This window comes from Pleurodeles waltl, chromosome 12 (genome assembly GCF_031143425.1).
Source record: "Pleurodeles waltl isolate 20211129_DDA chromosome 12, aPleWal1.hap1.20221129, whole genome shotgun sequence".
Classification (NCBI taxonomy): domain Eukaryota; kingdom Metazoa; phylum Chordata; class Amphibia; order Caudata; family Salamandridae; genus Pleurodeles; species Pleurodeles waltl.
Genome location: NC_090451.1, coordinates 433,542,055 through 433,566,270, shown reverse-complemented (window position 1 = coordinate 433,566,270; position 24,216 = coordinate 433,542,055). Strand labels below are relative to the sequence as shown.

At 42.6% G+C, this 24,216-nt stretch overlaps 1 protein-coding gene across 1 annotated transcript in view; it reads right to left on the bottom strand.

The window, feature by feature from the left end:
- The window catches only part of GAN (gigaxonin), a 241,000-nt gene that overhangs the window by 19,743 nt on the left and 197,041 nt on the right, over window positions 1–24,216 (bottom strand). Inside the window, exon 10 of the mRNA XM_069216942.1 lies at window positions 8,240–8,349. Coding sequence (XP_069073043.1) covers window positions 8,240–8,349 — 110 coding nt within the window. The remainder of the gene's footprint in view (window positions 1–8,239; window positions 8,350–24,216) is intronic.

The window sequence follows — 24,216 nt, the reverse complement described above, 5'->3', positions numbered from 1 at the left end:
CATCCCGAGACAGCCATCTGAAATGTCCACTATAATACTAATACTATAAAAATACTAGAGTGGTGAGTCAGAAATATGGTCAACAGGTCCAAGGATAAATTGTGGTACTGAGGCTAAAAAAGCACTGTCAGACCCTACCAGAGGAGGCAGCAGAAGGACTGGAAATCAGGGCAGTTTTGAGGAGAGTTCAATTATCCTGCATCCTAGACAAAACTGACAGGACAGTTTGTGTACCAGTAGACAAATCGGAAATGAGTAAACTCATTTCAGAAGGTCGAACCGGGCCCTAGGAAGTGAAATTGATCTGCTTGTGAATCTTTTCAGCCCAGGCAAGCTCTTGGTATGCCACAGAACAACTTGTAAAACGTTCTGACAGTGAAAATGAGGTGGTACGCCTCAGCTGTGCACTCACTGAAATCTGCATTTTCAGTATGGACAACAGATTCATCTGAATAGATTTCAGTGCTTTCGAAGGGGTTGTGACTGGAGCTGTGTGGTTTCTCCCTGATCATTACCTAAATGGTTGGATAATTTGAATTCTACAACAAATTTAACACAGACATGGGCCCTTAGGTAGAACTGAGGTGTTCAGCTGTATCGACAAGTCAGGGTCACTTCCAGCAGGCTAGTTGCAAGAATGGTCAAAATTAGTAGGATAGTCATTCTATAGTGAGGACAGTTGGTTCTGAAAACGCCCCCCACAGATATCACTTTGTTCGACGCCAGTGAATATTGCTTACCAATTGCTTGTTTGACAGAATCCCGGACTCCCATTTGAAACAGAGCCAAAGATGACTGCCCATCGGGACAACTGATTATTACTAGTCCTTTTGGTGAAAGAACTGCACAGATGTCATATATGCAGCATGTGGCAAGGTGTCAAACACTGCCCACTTCTCCAGTAAAGCTCAGCCCTAGAAACTAGCATTCCTTAAATCGAGTTCACTGATATACACAGGAGTCGAGGAAGAAGTAAGAAAGCTGCTTGCAGTTAACATCTCCTAGCAAATAGAATGCCAAAAGGCCTGATGAGAAAAGCCACTGTGAAGTGCTTGTACGTACTCAAAACAGTCCTCTCCTGGAGTATTGGTAGTGATCCAAGAATGCTAGGAACATGCTGAAGTCCTGGTCATGGAAAAGGCTATCCACACACTGAGGCCTTTCCAGTTGGTTTTACTTTGAGTTGCTCAGATGTGTCCGCCCATCTTTCTTCCTGGAAGGACGTCTCATGGGTCATGAAATAGGGTGGTTCGGAGAAAGGAGCGGTGAGGTTATAGGGGAAGAAACTACAAGCAGTTTAAAAAAAGAGGCTGTGTTGGGGGCTAGAAAGATAATATGTTAGGAGGGGAATTTGGAAACAGTGAATGTATGGCATTTATAAAATAATAAATGTGGTAGGAAGGTAACAGATAGTTGGAAGAACTTCCAGTAACCACCAGTTAAGCATCGTCACCCTGGGGTTAAGCATGAGGTGGATTGCACCAGTCCTCAACACCTACAAACTGTTAGCAATCCCTGCATGTCGTGAGTGTATCACTAACGCTAGTGGGTGTCTTCCTCAGGGCAGCAGCTTGAATGTAAGTACAAAGAGACTGTAGATGCAGTGATGGGACCTGCACATTGAAAAGTAATTGACTGAGCAGTGAAAGTCTGCTAGCATGACAACCTGTAAAGGGATATCTTGGGCCCTAGGGAATGTGACAAGTATGCATACTGGGTAAATTATAGAAGCCTGAAACATAGGGTATGGTAGGCCCTGCATTATGTAATCTTGAACCTGATGTTTGCAATGGTAGTGCCTGGTGGTCTTGTGGTTAACCTGCTGACTTTGGAATCAGGGCACTTGGGTTTTAATCCTGGTTACAGTATTTGACTGAAAGCAGTGTGATGCTCCTAAAACTGTACATCTAAGTGAAATACTGTTCTGTTGTAAATGTATGACGTGTAATGAAATTGTGTAATTTAAATGTGTGGAATCTCCATCTGCTGTACATAATCTTGTATCATGTTCTATCAACTCCCATTATTTACAACACGCTGCTTCTATCTAGCTAAATTTGTGCTATATAAATACCAGTACATTAATCCCAGCAAGGCCTTCATTACAAGTGGTTGTATAATTCTGATGTGTAGTATATGGTAGTATATGTTGTATTTATTCCGTACATGTAGGAATTATTAGGAGTTGTGCGTATTTTATCTGTATCCCCTTATACGTTTTGACAGGTCAATCTTGCAGATATTTAACGGGGCAAATGCCTGGAACTACAGGGACATGTGGATTTTGGTGCTCACTGCCTGCTATATCCCTGCATGCTGTACCTCTTTTTGTGGGAAAGCGTTTTATTGTATGTAATAATTGTCGCACAGGAGACCAAGCCACTCGTAATGAAAGATTATGTTTTGATGAATGAGTTTTAAAATAAGGTATTCGTTTCCTCTAAATTTTTCAAACATTTAATGGAGCGAAACCCAAACTTATTTAAACCCTATTAAATTTTACCAATGTTATTGACAAAATCATTGGATGAGCTTCTTTAGTGGTTATACTTCCCCAAAAATCTTTAGAGGAAACTCACATTTTCCTTTGTGATTTACTCTTTAATCCCTTCCAAATTTTACAAAATTTCTCATCTTCTCAAGATTCGTAGGGAGGCGAATCTTTGAAACAAGAAAGCTTACCAAACGTTTCCCATTTCTTGCAAGCAAAATGTGCCTTATAAACATACAATTACTTCTAACACCTGCTTTGGTATACTCTTAAGTCCCATGTAGGTTGGTCTCTGAATCAAATTTTGACGTGTTACTGGTGAATACTATGTTTCAGAATACATTTCACCACATAACTGAAATACATGTTGTTCAGTGTACAGCTGTTCATCTATAGATATTGTGTAGTTGAGCATGCCTATATAATAAATTCCATCCAGTTTTAATTCATCTTTCAGTCACTTTATTAACACATCTACGTCAGTAGTATCTATTAATGGTCCGATGTAGCTCACCAACAGTCAAAAGCTGCTCATAGTTCGCCAAAGGATGGGACTCATGCTGTATCACATATTGTCGACTGATGTGTAGCTCTCCAAGAAACCACCCTAATCTACATTCCTAATGCCTTCACCCATGGCACACTTAGCACTGCAGGGAAAAGTTTATAAAGCTGCATGCTGAGATAAATATAAGGCTTTAGAGACACTGGGTAACTGAAAAGGTAAGGAATGCCTGATTCCTGTAGTAAATACATAATCACAAAACTGACTGGGAACACAAATGCAGAGGCACACGGCCTTTCCCGTCGTTTTGTTTCCTGTTCCTCCCAATCACCGGTGAAGTGACAAGTGCAGCAGACTCAATCATCACAAGCAACTGTTTTTCTGTTGTAAATATTTTTGTACATAACATACAGGTAAGCACCAAGACAGACAGGACTGGGAGAAGGAGTGGGGAAGCAAATAGCTTAATGTGGGCACTCGTAAAGACACCAGACGCCCAGAGAAAACAAAGATCCATGGATTGAGGCCTGATGGTCAGACAAAAGATGAAATGGACATGGAAACATAGCCAGTGGAGAAGCTCGTCAGCATGAGATTTTAGGACAAGAGAGTGTAGGACAAGGAACACAAGACACCATAGGGGAGCAGAGTTCAGGGCAGGAGACCTAAGGGCACACAACCACCCTCCAGACTCTTAGACTTTCAGGACAGTCCTGGAGTGTACTGAAAGGGGCTGTGTTGTGTCCCATGGTGCGTGCCTAAGGATTTTTGGAAAAACAAAGGCAGGTTGCCTTTTCTGTGGAGACTGTCCAGTGTGTGCAACTGAGTCCGTCACAGGGTTTGACTCATGGGTAGGAAGTATTGTTTTACCTGTGGGTGGGCTAATCACAGCACTGACTAATGTTATAGTAGTTGGCCAGTCACAGGCCATCGCACATTTCACAACATGATGGAATTGGTTTTTGACTGTTTGGTTCTGAGGCTTGTCCTGACTTCTGGAATTGTAAAAGAAAGCAAACACTGTCCGAAATGTTGGCTTGCAAGGAGTTGCAATTGCATATTAGAGCAAATATCGAACAGTGTTTTCACTTTACATGAGAACATGCTCTGGCAGTTGTTTTCTGGCCTCTTTTAGTTCCTGCATGCACTCCTTCACAAGCTACTAATAACCAAATACGAAGACCTCAAGTGTCAAATTTCAAGACTGAGTAACTCTTAATCTGGATGGAGCATCTGTCCCTTGTGCTGTGTTAGTCAATCTGGCTGGGGCTGCAGCTCCTGGTGCGAGTGACCAGGTGTATCAAGAAGCGAGGGGAACCATGGCTGTCTTGACCACAGTGGGTGCCATTGATAGGAGCTTCATAGGTGCCTGCTGCATTTTCATGATGACACAGGGAATAAGTGGTAGCAAAAGAAAATCATATGCAAGTATACCTGACTAGTTCATGCCTCAGGCACTTTCCTAGGGATTACGGGTGAGCACACCTAGACGTAAAACTTTGAAATGTGGCATTCTTATGTTTAGCAGGTTGATTGGGGCAACACCCCACCAGAGGAACTAGCTGTGTATCCCTTGTGGATTTATCTCCCATTTGTGTGTTTGCTGATGAGTTCTGCTGAGGAGGTCCACAAAATCATTGAGAAGTGCTCCGGCAGTAGGTAAACTTAATGGTGTATGGTCCAACTCAAAATCCTTTGGGTTGCAAGGGCATTCCACCCTTTTCTGCATGTGGTACATAAATGTCCTGATGTCTGTTCAAATTATCATACTTGTTTGGCAAATCTGTGGTAAGAAAATAGTGTCTAAGGCTGGTTGTATAGCTAGAAGTTCCAATATGTTGATGTGGAGAAGAACTTGCTGGGAGCCCTCCGGAAGAAGGACTGTGAAATATAACATGAGAGCTCCTCAATACAGTAGGAAGGCATCAGCGTTGATGGTCATCTGCCATGGGGTGAGCCTGCAATTTCTCTGAAACTGCCTCCTCAAAAATCAGGTTCATCTTCTTTGGGGGACCTTTAGTGGAAGTTGACATAGTATTTGGCCAGTTTGTCAACCGATATAAATTGTGCCCTGCCTGGTTGACCACTTTTCCCTGGAGTTCAGGAGGGTGTGATCAGTACTGAATAGTTGCTCTGTTTTGTTGGTTGTGCTGGCAATAAATGTGTTTCGACATCCTCTCAGCTCATTGCATTGTTTTGATCACACCATTGGCAAGCATTATCAGCACCTATCTGGAACGGAATAAGGGCAGGATCGGCTGAAGCCTGTGTGAAAACAGAGGGAGATGAGGGCGGATCAAAATTGAAGGGCCTAATCAACTTGAACAATTTGTAGAACCTTTTGGTACAACGGACTCAAGAGAGAACTAAACCAGCTTTGATGTTTTGCCTAGAGGAGAAGAGTCATCTCTTCTCCTGCTAATGCCATTAAACCTTGACAAAAGCTTCTAGATTGGCTGCAGATGTTAGCTGAAGACGAGCCCCAAGGGTATCCCCTGAACTTCCTGTATTCCTGGTGGGACTAGTGCAGATGGGACTGGTGCAGTTAGAAAGCCAAACCCAGGAAGTGCAACATTGCTCCGATATCCTTAAAATGACCCAATGAAGAATGAGGTTGTCAGGCAAAGAGCCTAACCCTTTCAAAAGGCAGGACTTCAAGATGCGTGGATGTCTCTGGAAAATCTGGTAGAGTGCATCCAGAAACGCCATTCGATAATGCTGCTGGTCCACTAGGCAGAGGCAACCAAGTAAGAGGTGTTCATCCCAGAATGTAAGATCTACTTGGCCACATCCTGGCAAAGCTAAATTGTTTGAGCAAAGGAATTACAAGAGCCCTTTAACAGCAAGTGAAACCACATGTAGAGTGTCTCAAAGAGGCTGACAATAGCTGCACAGAATACAAGGAACACTCAAATACAGTAGTGCTAGACTACTTGACTTTCTTGTCCATTGTATCAATATGTTTAAAATATGTCTGGCATAGTGGTCGGAAAAAGGTTTGGATTGATCTTACTAGCAGAGGCATGTAACATGAGGCTTTCAGGTGTAGGGTGCTGCACAAGCAATTTCAGGTCCCTAGTGATAGCTTCCAGTGCCTAGCAATTGGAAGACTAACCAACATGTCAGTTAGTATTCGGACCAGACCAACAAACTTAGGTCTACAAAGCTTCATTGAATGGTAACAGGTGCTCAGAATACAGGCTGATGCATAACTCTGAATATCTTAGCCGTAGTCTTCTCAGCCAGGAATGGCAGCTCTATAACCACTATCCTTGGGTAGGTGGGGGTCCCAGAGGTGAACCCGAAGACAATTTAGGATTTAGGAAAAGTATCCAGGCCACTTGCATTTTGCCCATCAAGTTATATACCAGCCTCAGTGTCACACAAGAGGAATGTATCTGCCTCCAAAGCATTGTCAACCTCACGTTTTATTGGTTGAGTCTTTGACAGCATCTGAATCGGATCCAAAAATGTCTTCCATCCACCGAAAATATTAACATAGAGAAAAAAAACTGAAAGAGAACTCTCCCCAACCTGAGACTACGCCTTTGTATTACTGTAGCACAAAATGAGTTAAACCTTTACTTAAGACATATTCAAATCCAGGCCAGCACTGGAACTGACTGGAACTGCCATACTGGAGCAGGGGTTGGCACCAAAGGGACAACAACAGGTGAGGTATGCAGTAGAGAAGATGAAGCACTGGCCTGTGGCGGAATGAGGTGACAGTGGGGAGTCAGTACTGACAACAGTCCTGTCAGCAGAATTTAGAATAGGGGTCCCGATGGATCCATTGTGCAGGAATGTGTGTCAGAGGGAGTTGGAATGAAGATCAACCTCTCCAGCAAAGCTTCCTTGAAGGCTGCAATCTTCAGAAGAGTCAACAATGGCCCAGGGTACTGTGGGAGCATTGCCTCCAGAATGGGCATCAGAAGTGAAGAGGGCGGCAAAGCCAAAAGTCAGGCTTCTAGAATGCTGAGACTGCTTCCTTGAAGAGGTGCATCTGGACATTGGAGAGCTACAGTTGAGCCTCTTTTGGCTTTACTTTCAACTTGCCTCGTGAGGGCGACCTGGATCAGGGTCGACCTAGTTTCCTGTGTTTGGGAACATTGACTGTATATTTCAGCTCTCCGATAGCTTTGGGGTGCACCAGGGACCATTTGTTACAGTACTTACCTGCTAGGCACAGAAACACCACAGACAAATTGAAATCTCTGCATGTCACCAATGTTTCTGGAACAGAGTTAAAAACCAAATCGGTAGGAGCAGAACAACATGTCCACAAATGGTGCATAAAAAGAGTAACAGTCCTCAGTGTACAGGGATGTTATCAGATCCAGAGTTGGGGCAGTTTTGTGATGGAGGCCTATGGCACCACCTGCCAGCCTAAAGCAGCTACTGCAAGGCTTCCAATTTGGTGCCTGGGAACATTCTAAAGTTGGGGAATCTGTGGTTAGGATACATTGGAATGCCTTTTTATCTTTTTGCTGTATTTTGGGAGGGGGAATACTATGACGCATACACCCTAGACTTTTGTGCTGTACCATATTTATCTCACTTTATGTGGAGATGCCCAACCCCTGTAATGCTAACCCTGGCAGCATTCAGCTGACTCTACCCTCCCTGATCTACGTGTAGGCAGGACACAAGGAACTGTAGAGCTGACAGCGGTCTAAGTGTCCCATTCACCACTATAAATGGGACACAAACAGCAGTCAGCTTCCCCAGTACTAAAAGTCCAGAATGGAGTACTGTTCAGCTAACAGCTTTTCCAGTGATGAGTGGAAACAAGACAAAGAGACAAAGGTCCGCTTGTTGTTGTCTCTGGCAGTGGTAACAAACAAATTCAGGGCCAAAGTAGAACACTAGAAGTATTGCAGCTCTCAAAAGCTCAACAGCATGAGGAAAGCAGTCACCCTAAAATGAAAATGATCCTCAAATAATGAAACAACTTGTATGTATTCTGTGCACAATAACAGGAATATAATTTGTATACAGTTATTAGTCTGATCGCTTGCTTTTCCTCATAAAAAGCTAGTCTTTTATCTACCAATTTAGTGGCACTTTTTTAAGCAGGCAAAATCTTCAGTGGACGCAACAGAATTAAAACCCATGATCTAAAGAGGCCTTAGGAGCAGACACAGTTTCACATATTTGATAGGATTTGGTGGAAATGTTATAATTAAAAAAATAAATCAATGCTTAACAGGAAGCAAGCAACATGTAACAATGTGTTTCCTTACCTGTATCAAGATCTCCAATCACATAAATACTGGCTCCAATAGGGACTGCCCCGTAAACAAAGGAAGAGCTGGTAGGGATGCATAGATTCTGATCATTTAGATAGATCCACCTGCAGGAAAATACATTTCCACTGGTTATCCCTTGATTGAGAATTAGTGTGAAAATCATTATAAGGTTTTCCTTGTGCGTTTTATTTTTTTTTAACAAATATTTAACTGTGCAAAGAAATTGTCAATGAGTGTTTTACTGAATGGAGATTCCCAAAGGTAATGTTTAACTGCTTCGATTGGAGCAGAATTTAATTTTCCATTAGATGGTTTGATAAACACACTCAAAAGTAATGAAAAACATTAAAAAGAATCAAAGAGGCGGGAAACAGGAGGTTCTGATTAACAAGGTTTAGAGACTTATCATACAAACAGTTAAGAACACATAAGAAACAAAAGCAACATGAAAAGCGTTATGAGAGTAGAAGAGACTTACACTACAGTCCTATGTCAGTCAATAACAAATGTATTGTCTGTGAAAGTGGCATTCTCTAGGCACAGTAATATATGCCAATCCAGCAGTTAACACTGAATGACAGAGATATTGCCTGGTAGTGTCGCAGGACTCTTACTATCGGGGTAAGACTGCAGGTTTTCGGGCAGCCCCACCATGTGTGGGTCACTGAGTTGTTCCCTCACTGGATGGAGACTATAAGCCTAACCATTTTGGCTAGCAAGCAAAATAACAAGCCTGGTTTGCCAAAGCCAGATAACGTGCCATGAGAGGACACTTGTTTACAAATCATAGAATGACTTACAGAAGTCTTCCATTTGCTTCCACTGAGAAAGACCTCGGTCTCGCTGTTCAGACATCTGTAATCGAAAGGTAACACCCACACCTTGTGGAGTTAACTGTCTCCTAATTGCTCAAATCTCCCTACAGGAAAATGGTTTAAAGATGAAGTGAATTGGAATGTTGAAAATGGCAGATTAATCACTCCAAGCATGAGCTTGCTGAGCACAAAGCTCCATAGATCTGTGAGAGACGCGATAGTTGCTCGTCACGTCATTCGCATCATCTGAGGCGCCAGGAGGCGGGCTGTAGAGCTTGGAGCTCGCCGCACGCTGCCAGAGACGCTGAATCCGGTGCCCCGCTGCAAATGGCTGCGAGGCAGTAAGGACCCTCGCACGAGAGGGGCTTCCAGGCTACATCGGCCCCCCAGCCCCTGTTTTTCGCAGGAGCAACCGCATTTGGGGAGCGCAGTGGTGTTGGTGGGGGAGACTTCCTTGTTGGATCTCCTGCCTGCCCCCCCACTCCACTGCCTGGCTTGCCTCTGGTTCCCTTGAGTAGTTGTTGCTGGTCCCCGGCACCTGGACTCCTGGGCCTGGGGGGGGCCACACAAGGGCCTCGCTGGGTCAGCAACTCCTCTTCACGACAGACGGCCCCTTGGAAGCCGCATGAGGGGGTTCTGGGCCTGGGCCAACATTGTCCTCCTTAGGACTTCTCAGGACTGCCTGGGAGGGAGCTACATAGGAGCCACATAGGAGACGATGGCTTCAGGCAAGTGCTTGACATCTTGCAAGTTGGGCTAAGTGAAGGTGTCGGGGAGCGCAGAAAACTGTAGCTTAGGTTGTAAGTAACCGTTTTTTGATGGGCGGCTGGCGTTAGGCCAGTGCGGCTTGTCTGGACCGTGTTGCCTTGCTCCTCCTGCCCTTTAACCTAAACAGGTCTCCTTCATTCCTTCTTTATTTCAAGTCTTCAATTGGAGCACAGATATCTCACAAGTGCCACAAAGCGCTTCTTTAAGGAGTTATTCACCTACGCTGAGCGACATATTTCCTTCTCTGAGCTTCCCCAGATTTGAAGGAAGGGCTTGCAGCCTGTTGCACTATGAGGTCTGGTAAAGTAAGGAAGGAGCACCTAAATCCTCAAAAGCGCAAGAAATGCCGCTGTGGCGTCGATGTGGGTAATGCCACTTTGCATTTACCATCAGCCTCTGAAAAGTGCTCCTATCTCCCTTCACCCACTGCAATTACAGCGGCACTTCTTCCACCGGCTGCTGATCTACATAGTTCAGCAATTTTGAGCTGTACATATGCCGCACCCATGCCCCTTGAAGCTCCATGAGTCTTCTCTTCTGACTTGTTTTAAGAAAAAACCTAAGTTGGAACTTTTGGCAAATGGTGGGGAGATTAAGCCGGAGTCAGGCCGGAGTGTTCCCACGGAGCCTGCAGTCACCGATCCTTCACCCATTGCTTGTAGTTATTTCACAACAGCGGCACAAGTCCACTGTCCAGTTTCACCAGTTTCCCCCCAGTTAGCATCTCAGAGTGAAGTGAGCCACTCACTGCCTCATGAGGACCAGCCAGCCGCATTTTAGCCAAAACACGAACTTTCACCAATTATTATCTCCAGTGACCATTCTTTAAACGCAGGGGAGTGGGTGCCTTTTTAGCGGCCTCTCCAACAGTTCCCCATTGGTTGGCTGGGCAGGATGGGCTGACTGAAGGCTGCTGCGACTCCCCGCAGGATCACAGCATCCCCCTGCCATTCTAGCCCTCCGGCAGCCCAATGGACCCAGAGTTCAACTGGCAGCATTCATCCAATGTTACCAATACGGTCTCTTCTAGCGGGGCTGATCTCAGCCTGCAAACTGAGGTCATTAAAGGCAAGCTCAATGACCAATCGCTCCTTGACCTTTCTTGTCTTTAATCTGATTCCTTGATCGGTGCTGACAGGGAATTCAACCCTGTGCCCTCTCCTATGATCATGGTAATTGCCTCTGTCTGGCCTTAGATTTTGCAAACTCTCCAATCCACTGTGGTGGCTTTGAACTATCACTCCGACAAACTGGATGTCCAAGTTGATCTGCTGAGCACACTGGCCTCTTATGTAGCTGGTATTGATAAAAAAAAAATTAAAACCTCAACCAGCAAATTACTAGAGCACAGACAAGCTCCAATTGTGTGCAACCAACATGTTGTTGTTCTCCAATCATTGAAAGCCTTTCATCTTTACCCACCTTTTTAAGTTTGGTTGTATGTGAAATCAAGAGGCTATCTTCAGCTCCTGTGCCCCTGGTGCCCCTGCCAAATCTAAGCTCCCTCTCTGATTTGGCTCAGGGGCCCACTCAACCAAAAACATTGGACGATTATTTTCTTCCAGCCAAGAGTGTAACCTCCATCAATCTTCCTCAGCCAGTTGCTACTTGAGTCCCAGAGCATGTCATTGTGGCCAACGGAGATTCCATGACTTCTCCCTTACCTCAACTTGAGTACACTGTGCCTGCATCTTCTTATTTTCCCTGCATTCCTGCTCAACCTGCTTTGGTTCAACCAATGCCCTCAGGAGCTGATCCCATGGCTCAACTTCTGTTGAGCAGGAGGGGAAAAACAAACAACAAATGTTCAACTCTCGGTTCGTCCGGAGACGCAGCAGCTCTTGCAGTTGCAGGATGGCCCTAGGGCGATTTCACCATCCAATCCCTTGTTGATCTCACCCGTTGGCCTTCCCCTCTAGATTGAGCCTGTTAAGGGCTCTTCAGTTGGCACTACTCTGCAGGAAACTGAACACCTCTTCAAGGACCATTTTATCTCGGCTGAGAAAGGCAACTTAGGCAGTGTGTCGGTTTCGGTAGCCCCACACTGGGGTAGTCGAGTGCCTGCTTGCCCTGCCGCCACACTGTTTGTATCCAAAACTGTTCATGACAATACTGATGGTGATGTTTTGGACTTTGGTTCTTCCAATTCCTTTAAATTGCCATGTGATAATAGAAGCCGCCTTCCTGTAATTTTGCCACCAAGCCTCCGGTCCGTCTCTGCTGATATTTCGGCCTTGGGGGGCCCTGCTGGCCTATTCAATGTAGAGGAACAGTTACAGCCTTCATTCCCCCTGTGTCCCTCCACGACTCCATCAGAACACTCAACTCTTAAACTTGTGTTTACCCCAGAATATCGCTCCAGGGGCCCTCATGACATACTGAATAGGGGGAATATTTTAAGACTCTTTACTGCCATCCTGGATCATAACTACATTGGTTCCAAGGACCTTGCGTTCATTGAATTCTTGGACTCTAGGGGGCCCTACCCAAGGGACTCCACCTTGGTTTCGTTAATTTCTGCCACAATAGCTCAGTCTATTCTCTCTAAGAGAGATTTATTTTTCTCGTGGGGCTTCACAATAACTCCCTATAAGGAGTCTGGTTATCCTGTGTTACTATCAGAATCCCAATGTTCAACGGCTCCCATAGTATTGAAGCCCTTTTCAATCTCGAAAAGTGCCCTAGGTGGCACCTCTACTTTTAATGGCACTTCTTGTACCAGCTCTGATTCCCAGGGTCCTCTAATTGGGATTGGCTGCCATCTACCCTCTTGCATGGACGTAACCTATTGACCCTCACGGGTGGGTGGTTCTGTTCAACACTTGGATATCTGTCCTTATGTTCAAGGAACATCAATGGGGTTGCGCATAAGTTTGCCTCGGCTAAACTTTTAACATTTTTGAACAGTTACGATGTAATCACCCTTCAGGAAACCTGGGCTGAGCACAGCTGTCTGTTGCCAGGGTATTAGGAAATATGGAAATCCGCCCATTGAATGAGCAAGAATGGCAGTTCCAAGGGAGGATTGGCCATCTATGTAACTGTTAAATTAAATGGGAGTATATTGTCACCGGTTAGAATGATAAGTGGATCCAGGGGATTGTCATAAGGAACGGGACTGCCCTGCAGACCCTCAAAGTAATTAATGTTTACATTGCTTCCGGAACAAAGGAAAAAAGAGGCAGGCTGTCTTGACGGATGCAGATTGTGGGCAACTTAGTTGGGGAATACCCATGTGCTAATTATCTTATAACTGGTGATTTTAAAACAAACCTGTTTCAGGATAGAATGGAGGCTCTTGAGGGTCCTGACTGTGGTAACCTCCAGTTAATTCACAAACAATAAAGGGCCCGGGGTTGTCTGCATTGCCTGTTGGGAGGGTACGTAGTAATGCACCTTAACAGCATGGGCTTTAAAGTCTTGAATGGCCGTTGACGTGACAATGCCCAGTGGACAAGATCAGCTGGTCGATCCCGCTCCTATTTATACTATACCATTTGCAATATTGAATTGTTTCATCTCATTTAAAGGTTTCTGATTTCTTTCAGGAGTGAGAGCGATCATTGTCCACAAATCGTATCTATCAAATCTAGATTTCCTCTACACAATGTCATGCGGGCAGTGGGTGGTGGTGTTTGTTTCGAGTCACTAAAGCGCATAAAATGGAATGCTTCTATTGGCGGCATAGTATTGACTGAATGTATTAATTTGTTTGACTCTGAGGGATCGGGCTGTGTGAACCCAATTAAGTTATGGGTTAAACTTTCTTGCCTATTATGGTCAAAGTTCCAGCAATCTGCACATAATTGCGCTCCATCCAGGTACTTTGTCATCTCTAAGGAAACCAGGAATCTAAAGAAAGCGAGTAATAGGTTAGCAAGGGCAATTAGAAAAAGCCCAGATTCTGAGTGTTTATTCACTGAATACAAACAACTGAGGAAAGATTTTAGGAAGGTTGTTTATGATGACTACGAGACATATCTTAGTCAGTTTTTGGCTAAACATTTGAGCGCAAGCAAAGATCCAAATTCCATGAAATTTTGGTCCCTCACTAACAATTTAAATAGCAATCAAAGGGGCACTGGCGTTGTCGATATTTCAGAAGGAGCTTGGAGCTTTGACTGCCCACTTTTCCACTAGCGAGCAGGACGGGATGGCTGGATGAGGGGGCCCATAGATCTACTCTTGCTTTGTTTAATACATGCCCATTGTTTACAGGGTCTTTAATTCCCTCGCAGGGAGTGAGGAAGTTCTGTCAATTAGTCTCCCCCATATCATCTTGAGGGCTCAGCAATTTGGAGCCCCCGGTCGCAACGGCCTTCCACAGGCATTATTCAAACAGGATCCTCTCTTTTGGGCTAACCATTTTGCACAATTGTTCGAGCACTGCCTCTTGACTTCAACAATACCGGAGTCCTGGCGTGGTGCCAACCTTCATCCTCTATATAAAAGTGGTTGAAGGTCAGACTCCGCCAATTTTAGGATGATAGCCTTGCTGGACAATGAGGCTAAGTTCTATGCTAGTCTTTTGTTGCAAGATCTCCGTGCTTGGGCTGAATCGAAGGCTTTAATTCCCATTGTCCAAACAGGCTTTTCTGCTGGCTCAGGCACTTCAACTCATTTATTAGAACTTTCTATTCTGATCGACAGGGCGATTGTGCCAGGTCTGATGCTGAATTGGTGTTTTGTGGATTTTGAGGCGGCATTTGATCGGATCCCCCGGAGTGCCCTGTGGGCTAAACTACAAAACTGGGGCATCCTGGGTGGTATCACAGAACTCCATACAAACTCCTGGGTCCTTATTAAGCTTGATGATGGGTGCTCCTTCTCTAGGAAAATTCCAACCACCCATGGTGTGAAACAGGGTTGTGTACTTGCTCCCCTTCTTTTTAATCTGTTCATTGCAGACATGTCAACGTCTCTTGACACCGTTAACTCTCATCCTCCCAAGATTGGTGGCTTTAGGCTTAGTCTTCTGCTCTATGCCGATGATCTTGCACTATTTAGTTGCACTAAGATTGGCCTCCAACGGCTGCTTAACCAACTTGCATCTTATACTTCCGTGAATCAATTGGAAGTTAATTTGCTTAAAACAAAAGTGGTCTCCTTTGGGAGGAAAAAACACTCGGTCTTTAGTTGGTATTATAAAAGCTGTAAACCTTTTTGACCAGTCTTATATATTTAAGGGTACATTTCAATTCCAGGGGCAATTTCGTTAAACATAAGAAGGAAACTGAACTCAAAACGGTGGCATTGCAGGTGGCTTTCTCTAAATTATCTAAAGTTTTAAAAGGGCCGACCCTTCTTCCCCTAATGGAAGTTATGAGAGCAAATATTATCCCTTTGCTGGACTATGGCCATGAAATTTTGAGGGGCAAAGGCTCTTGCCTATTAAATAGGCTGGTCAATAAAATCTATAAGAGAGACTTTCATGTCCTGCGCCTGGCTTCACCCGCGCAGGTATGGTTGGAATTTAGGCTTCCGGATTTGGTGGCAGTTGTTGCTGGTGCTTTTCTGAAGCTTTGTTATAAATTGCGTCAGGCCACGGACTGTCACCTGGAGGCAGTCTTGTGGCAAGAAATTAGTGATTCGAAATCGAAGTGTACTTATTTTCATTTCTTGGTTGAATGTAAACAGCAACTAGAAGCTGGTGATCTTTGGCCAAGTAATCCCCCCTATTCTCTGTTTAAATTAGATGTTAAAAGGCTTATTCAACTGTATTCGTATCATTCCATCCTCGTTCAACAGAAGCATGCGTGGGCAGTAATTGAATCCTTTAAGGCAGGTATGTCTTCTAGTTTTTTTTCTTTTAAAAAACATCTGCCCCAATGGCACCTATCCCCTGGGGACAGTGTGACATTAGAAGCTGTAGTAACGCAGACGAAACCATTGATCATGTGGTTTGCTTGTGCCCAGACGCTAAATGTGTTATTGACTACATTTATTAAAATTGCACAATCTAAATTCAATGGCACTGCGAGCAATGAACAGGTATAATCGCAATCTCTTCCACGCTCTTGCCACATTGCCCGTTATTGGTTAGGTCGAGGAGTTATAACGGCATATGTTGATATTTAGTGCAATTACTATTTAATGCACCATGCACGTTAGGGCTGTGCCCATGAATTTTGCCTTTGTGTATTATGTAGGGTTCCAGGTTGCGTGGTTTGTTATATTTTTATATTTCAGGATTGTCTTTCACTTTTAGGCAGGAATGACTTCTTTTAATATATCATGTGTGTTTAATTTATTGTGTGTTTTTAGAATGAATTTAGTTTCTGAGGGTATTTATTCTCGATTGCCAATTATTATTCAATTCACTCCATCTATTAACCATACTGACGATGGAATTTCACCACAGTAAAAGACAGCTTTTCAACCTTGTCGATGTTAAACATGATGTAACTCGCCTCTTTCTTTGCCATTATCTGTTATTGTCGTGTTAAATTAAATGCGGCAAACAACTCTTTAGAGTTAACATGCTTCCAGGGCACCCAGCCACTTAACAACTTGTAGCATCCAACTCAACTGCATAATGGACCCAAGTTGACTCTGTCCATGGTGTAAAAATAACATACCATTTTGAATGTCAATTGCAGATAACACAATGTTATTTAGTGTGTAAATGTGGTGGGACAATGTGTTCATACCATTATTAACAACGGCTAGAGCCTTTTCCATTTCTTCCACATCAATCTGCCTTAAATGGACTGCAGCTTCCATTTGCGAAAACTTCCATATATTCATTATATATTGCATATAACAAATGTTTTGAGCATGGCTTTCTAGACATTTTATAAGTCTACATCTTCCGAAAGGAGTCTAAGGCAGAACCCAAAAAATCATAAAAATGTTACCAGACTTGCAGGTCTAGTGAATTAAGCAATCTACTCGACCTAAAGATAATGCTCCTGACCCCTAAACTGGTTTAAAATTATGTAATCCTAAGTAAGTATTTTATTTCACTGAGCCACCATTTTCTTCATTAAAACGTATGATGGCACCTTCATACATGTTAGTGCAGCATGTCTACTGTACAAAAAAAAAAAACTTTGGTTTCACAGACTAAACACTTGCTCTACAAATAATACAAATCTAGCCGCAAATAGGATACACATAACCCCTGACTTGCCTCTTAGCAAGGGCCACTGGAATTATGAGATTGTGCAACTGCAGTGATTTTCGTGTAATTATAGATTTATTGCATTTGCCACATATTCAATCATCTGCCGCATAATCTGCAGATTTTAACAAAAAAAGTTTCCAGTTCAAAAGGTTCAAAACTTTCTAAATATGCAACATGTGTTGTCGTGAAGCGAAAGGCCCGTTGCAAAGCTGGACTGGTCACGTTTTCATTGCTTATTGCTATATTTGGGAGTTAAATTGGTACTAATGAGGTGCACCCAATGTGACGAGTGTGTTACCAAGTTTAAAAATGACAAAATAAGGAAGTAAACTTAAGCTGCACAAATTGCCTTTTCTTGCCACATAACTTACTCAACCCTGTTGCATAATTTGGACCTCTCCTGCTGCATAATTCAAGTGATCCTTCTCTTAATTCATTAACAGCATTGACATCGAGGCAGACAAGAATGTTTCTCTAATCATGGTTCAAAACTATCACTTTTAATGAATGTGTAAGTAAAGCATGAAGTGGTAGCATACTGTCATTGTCAATGTGCCAATCAGCACATTATACATTGAACTAGGCACAATATTTCCATGTGGTAGGAATATTTTGCAGGATATGCTCATGGCAAAGATGTGCCATCAGCCGAAGCATTCACAGCAGCCACTGTTTCATCATCCATTGTCACCTGAGAACGAGTAATGATAGCAACAGAATTCGTAGCTACTGCAGATTTGGCAGCTTCGTCAACCAAAGTGTTTCCCACAACATGTATTCCTACACTTAGGTGAACCAATGTTTGGACTACGAGGCTTCGTGGCAGCTTCACTTTTAGATTATCTACCTTCCCCCCACAAGAATTTGTGCTTAATGGTGTAACCCTTGCAATTTCTGTACCCATTAAGTCCGCAGTAGTTAAAGTATTAATTGAAGGACTAGACACAGTAGTACAAATCACACACAATCAAAGCTGAAAGTTCAGGCTCTATGTGTTCCAGTGCCAAATTTAGAGCCTTAAACCCTGCAAATTGTGCTGTGCAGTTCCCTAGGACCTGCATGTAGGCATGCAGAGGGCAGAATTCACCATCCCTCATTACTCCACTGACAGCTGTGCAAGCCGCGGAGTATTGGTGTTTGGTACCTACAGCTGGTTGTATAAATGATGATTCAGTATTGATCATGAGGCAAGATGTTAGTGGACACGGGGTACTAAAGTTCATACTGAAGGAATTCTTGGGTCTGAAGTTTTGGGTCAAAAACAACCTGGCAGTCAAGGAGGTTGCCATTGAATCCAACGTGGATGTACTGCTTTTGCATTTGGAACGCTTGCTTTTGTAATAACCTCTAGGGCTGGTGTCGGGGTGATGACAATAATGATTTTCACCCGTGCAAGTGGCCTCTCTTTACTGACTGCCATCTGAACCGCAGTCAGTATCTTTTCTGTTGGCGCAAAATATTGTTCTGCATTGGAGTACAATGTAATTTGTATGCTATGTGAACCGTATTACCCTCAGTAAATGTGAAATAGGTGAACCTAATGGCACCAAGAATTACCCCGATTACCAAATTTGTTTTGTTATCAAGTGTGTTTACGTGTTTTGCTTTAAGCACGTCGATCTGTAATGCTCTAAGAATTTGTATGTGTTGCGGTTTCCAATGTTTGCTTGAGAAGTCTGGATGTATTATAGTGGTTTTATGCGTTGTGCATATTCTGGAATGTAGGTTCTGCTAAAATTGAAGAAACAGAGCAGTGGATGTGGTTTCTTGATGGTACTGGCAGGTAGTAGTTGTGCGCATTTCTATAGAAATTGCAGGACTATACTTTTACTCTCATCTGATAATTTGTATAGTAGAAATAGGAAAGTAAGAAAAGTAATATTGGTTTTCTTAAAGTTGAATTTGCAGCCTAGGGCAGTGAATCCCAAAACAATGCGATCCACCCTGGCTAAGTGTGTGTTAATGTGTGAGATAGACGTCATCCACATAGGACAACACCTCGGAATCAATATCATGTAATATTGATGTCACATGGGTAGAGAACTATCCTGGACTGTTCTTATACCCCTGAGGCAAACAACAAAATGTTCTTTTGAAAGCTGAGCACCGTGAAGGCGCTTAAGTCCCTGATTTCAGGCATTAGATTTTGGCAGAAAAACCCATTGGAAATACCCAAGGTTGCTGTAGAATTTTTGCACACACTGTTATTCTTTAGCGCCGTGCTATGTGAGTTTTGTATTGCACATGTGCGTGTGTGATTAAGTCTCTACAATCTAAGACTATTCCATATGAACAGTCTGGTTTTTCTACAGGAAACAAAAGGGTATTCATTTTAGAGACACAGAGTTCAATCACTCTCTGGTACTAAAGTTGTTGGAGAATCTCTCTCACCGGTGCTTTATCCTCATGTTTAATAGGATATTGAGGTGTGATCAGTGGTGTTGATCCTATTGGAATAACATGGTAGGGAGAATCGTTGTGCCATCCTACATGGTTAAGGTACAGTAGTGATACTTGCAACAATAGCAAATCTGCGGCATAAGCTTCTTTTACTGTGTCTGAAACTAGGACTGAGAAAGAAGGTAAAACAACATCTTCCCCTTGTGGGAGCATGCAGACAAATTTAGGTGGTCAATCTTTTTCTGCCAGTAATATATCATAATTTTGTGTTAATCTTCTCCAGAAGACTACTTTAATAGTCCGCTCTATATTTCCCTCAAGCTGGATTTTTAGTTTGTAAAGCCTATCGGGTGGAAAGACGCACCTGTCCGCTGTTTCAATTTCAAGAAAGTCATTAGTTGGTGTCACATCCAGAAGATCTATAAGATTCTGTTGACATATCATGACTTCTGCCGAGCTGCCCAGCAGAGTCAATGCCCACGCCCTGTTCTTCAGTTATATTCTCAATATGTTTGCAATGTTTGTCCGAAATAGCCGCAACCTTTTCCTTTTTGAATTGTGGTTTCTGTTATGGAAGTTTCTCTTCCTTTTAGTGAGGAATTTTGTGATTCCTTGTTTGGTTTCATGTACTCATTTTGGTGTTCTGACCACCCACCTCTCTCACATCTGGTGAGTCCTGGAAGCAATGAGATGAGCGAGTGTCAGTATATTGGTATCTGTCAGGAACTTCTAAAGTTTCCCTATTTGTAAGGTTATATCTTTTTTCTGAGATTTCCAAATGTGGAGATTCTCCTATTCGGCTTTGTCTATCTTTATTAGGCTTTTGTTTACCCCAACGCTTTTCAGAGCTCTCTTGTGCTTGCTTAGTATTTACCTTACTGGAAGTACTTTGTAATAGTGGTTTAGTAGGTCCTGACCTCTACTAGTATAAGTTTCAGAAATAATCGGTGGCAGCTCCTGTCCCTGATCCCGTTAAGGAACATCACAGAGCCGCTGGTGTACTGTCAAAGTTGCTGCTTCCCCTTTAATGTTACTTAAAATAATTGAGGAGACTATCAAAATTGCGCATTAGTTTCATTCCCAAGTCCATGGCATGGGCAGCCCTGTATTCATTTTGAATTTGTTTTAACACCTTCGGAATATTCGCATGTGTCTGTATACCATGCGTGGTATTATATTTTGCAGCAAAGACTGTGCCCCAAGTGGCACAATCCTCTATAGAGGGAACCATTCCAAAAGGTAAGCACATTATGAGAATTCTGTGTTTGTCTTGGGGTCCCTATGGGGAAACACTGCTTCCAGCTGGTTTGTATTCTGTGCAACCCAAAACTGAATCTTTTCCCATTCAGTTCAGCTTAACCTGTTATTTAACGGAATTTGTGTGGATTTATTCAGGTTATGGCCAATTGATTTATAGCAGGAGTGAACTTGATGGGGTGGTATTTAAGGTCTGCAAAGCAAATTGTATTACGCCTCTAAATATATATCAACAAGATTGTTGTATAAAGTGGTCACTTCTGCTACTTGCGTTGTTTGTATATTAGGATGTGGTGGATATGTAGCCAATATTTGCCATGTAGGTCCATCATTGCTTAACAGACCTAATATAATGTGTTGCATTACATGTGGGAGGGTGCCATGAAACCAATCATGGTGCTCTGGATCTTTTTGTGGTATCCCTAAATATTGGTAAGCTCTGTGCTGTTGAGGTACATTTACAACTCTGTATGTGTGAAATGTGTTTGGATTCTGTGTTGACTGCAGGAAAGTGACACGAGTAGAATATTTCTGTACTGTATGCATTGTGTGCCTCCACAACAAACTTAACATCCCCACCCTTGCTCCGTAGTCTGCTAGCTAATAGAAACTGTATGACTGGTTGTCTACAATTTTCTGGGATATTTACTGGTTATGCGTTAGCCATATCCAAAGAAAGCGATCAGAGCTGGGAACACCAATGGGGGAATCCTTTTAAGGTTCAAGCTTGAACAACCTACAGCCTAAAATAGGTACTACCTATTTAGCTAAGGAGGATCTTCCCTAACACCACAGACTTCTGCTTATAAGGAAATTATGGTACAATTTGCTTATGCAGGAGTGATACTCAGGAGACTTGAAAAATGAGTGCTTTAACAATATTGGCGGTGCCATGTCATAGGACTCCTACCATGGAGGTAAGACAGTGGGTTTTCGGGGGGCAGCACCATGTGTGGGTGACTGAGTCGTTCCATCTCTGGATGGAGACTGTTGGCCTAACCATTTCAGCTAGCGAGTAGCACCTCACCAAAACCTAGAAAGTAAAGATGATTTGTAGAAGCCTAGAAAACATGGCACTAACTCCTCAGGGAAGTCATGTTTGGCACATCTTGACCCTTTGTATCATTTATACAGGTCTCAAACAAGCAAAGGGAGACAAAGACGCAGGACAGTTTTCAATGCATTAATTGAAAAGGCTGTATTCTATGATAAAAGACATACGCTGCTATTATTAGGAGGATGAAACATATCACAGTTAGAATTGTGACCAGCAGTGAGAAACAGATAAACAATTCCCACATCCTGGAATAAACATATGTCCAAGAATTCCTACCTACACTCCTAGCATCTACGTGAGAGCATAGCAGTGATAGCCCTTTCTGCCCATACTAGTCCATAGAAGGAGTCCCCACCCCCATACATGAGAACAGAGATCTGCTGACCGTCTCAATGGCTGGCTGTAGAGCTGTGAAGAGACACACAGCACAGGATGGCTCCTCTGGTTTGAATGGCCTATCTAACCTCCTTTGGCCTGTGCGATGTGGTTATAACAAAATGTGTTATGTTCTGAGAACAGGCCCGATGTGATCATTTGTCTAGGTGTCGAAGGCTGGCTCTGCGCTCTTGCGGCAGCAATACTAGATAGACTATCATGTACATTCTTGAGCACAATTGCACAATGAAATGTCGCTGAAAGGATCTAAGAACATTGCTTTTGCAGAAAAGGAGCTAATTAGAAAATAAAACATCTCCGTTAAAAGCAAGCCATGCTAAAATTAAATAAAAGGAATAACTGAAATAACTGGGTAAAAGGGCACAGGCCGGAGGCCAAAATGTACCCAAGCAAGAATCTAAAATGAACCCACAACAGTAGCAAAGAGGGTGATTTGGAGGAAAAGCTCACATAAGCAAAGGAAGCTCAAGAGTGTCACAGAGCAGCCTGCAAGGTAATCCATTCCTACATTAAATCCTAAAGATCAGCAACATCATACCTATTATCTAAGCCCACTTCACTTACATGACAGGCTGGAGTCACTTATTTAAATTACAGTCTAGGGTCAATTTGATTTACATTAGAGACTGGTGTTTGGCACTAGGAGCGAATCCCAAACTGTTTCTAGTACAGATTATCTGATCCCCAGAACAAATAATATCCGGCCCGACCACATTTGACTTCATGTTTTCTGACCAATTAACTATGATTTGCAACCCTGCCATGCTTTGTTTAAGACCTCATATATTACAACAGTCATGACATGTACAATGCCTATGACATCATAGATAACATCATTGATGGCATATGAAATTATATTACTGCTCATGGCGGGGTGAGTTACAGTTACTTGAGTTAACTAGAAGTGGTACATTTCAATGGTTTTTAGATTAGTGGCATTTTCACCCAACTATAACATCACCTTCACCTTTGTTTTTTTACTGAACAAATAAATATATTTACTGAAAGAAAACAAAGGTTAAAGAGATGCTATAGTTAAGAATTCTAATGATATGTTACTTTACATTAAAATTAAAACCCTTAGAAATTCACTGAAAAAAAAGCAAAAGGTTAAAAAGGGACATTCTCGTTAGGTTAAAAATTTCAGTTAAAACATACAATTTTAAACAAACAAAACCACTGAAATTCAGCAGTTATACTTATCTCAAATAACAAGGAGTTGTGCCCTAAAGTAACTATTAATGGTGCCCCGCCATGCAGAGTGTTGTCATCAATGATGTCATTTCTGTTGCTGCTGCTATTTCCCAAAATAATGCAGAGAGCACCGAAGTGGGTAAATAAAAACAGAAAAGACAAAGGTCAGGGTGAAGCTACCAGGCTCTCTAAATGGTGCCTCCATGCAATAAAGTAATAAAACAAATGTTTATTGAGAAATTTGGGAGACATGGGCATAAGATTTGAGCCTCGTAAAAATAATAATAGTAACAATAATGATAACAATAATAATAATAAATAAATACATAAATAAAAAATGAAAGAGAAACATTATTTAATGCACTTCTGCTGTGCTTGGCTGCAATGGACAATGAGAGAATCACCTCTCAAGATCAATGTGTGCCTTCCTTTTTTTTAAACTGAATTTGCTAATCTTTTGTGGATCTCAAATGAGCTGAGGATCTAAGATTTAGCAGTTCACGTTCCTTGAAAATTTAACACCTGCATGCTCTACCTGTGCATTTTTATAAACACTAGTTTCTTACAAAATACTAAAATAAAAGGGAATTCTAAGAGCCTGTTAAAAATTCCTTGAGTAAATTTCTACCTTCATGCCAAATACAGTGTCATTCCTGTTAAGAGTCTCTTTCTGTATTGAGAAACAAACACTCCTATAGGAAATTAAACGGGAAATGGCAATTTCGGGACACCACAATTTCTTGGACCTACTGCACAGAAGTTGCTATAATGTGCAAAATCAGATGTACTTTTTTATTGGAAAGTTCTGTGCATATTAGTCAAGCAGCACCCAATGTCATAATGAAAACAAACAATGCCTTTTCAATGAAAACTGTAACTCAACCATATCTACGGAGGTACTGTTGTGCTCTAATAAGATGTCAAATTGACAAAGGGATACTCTTTGCTTTTTTAGCCC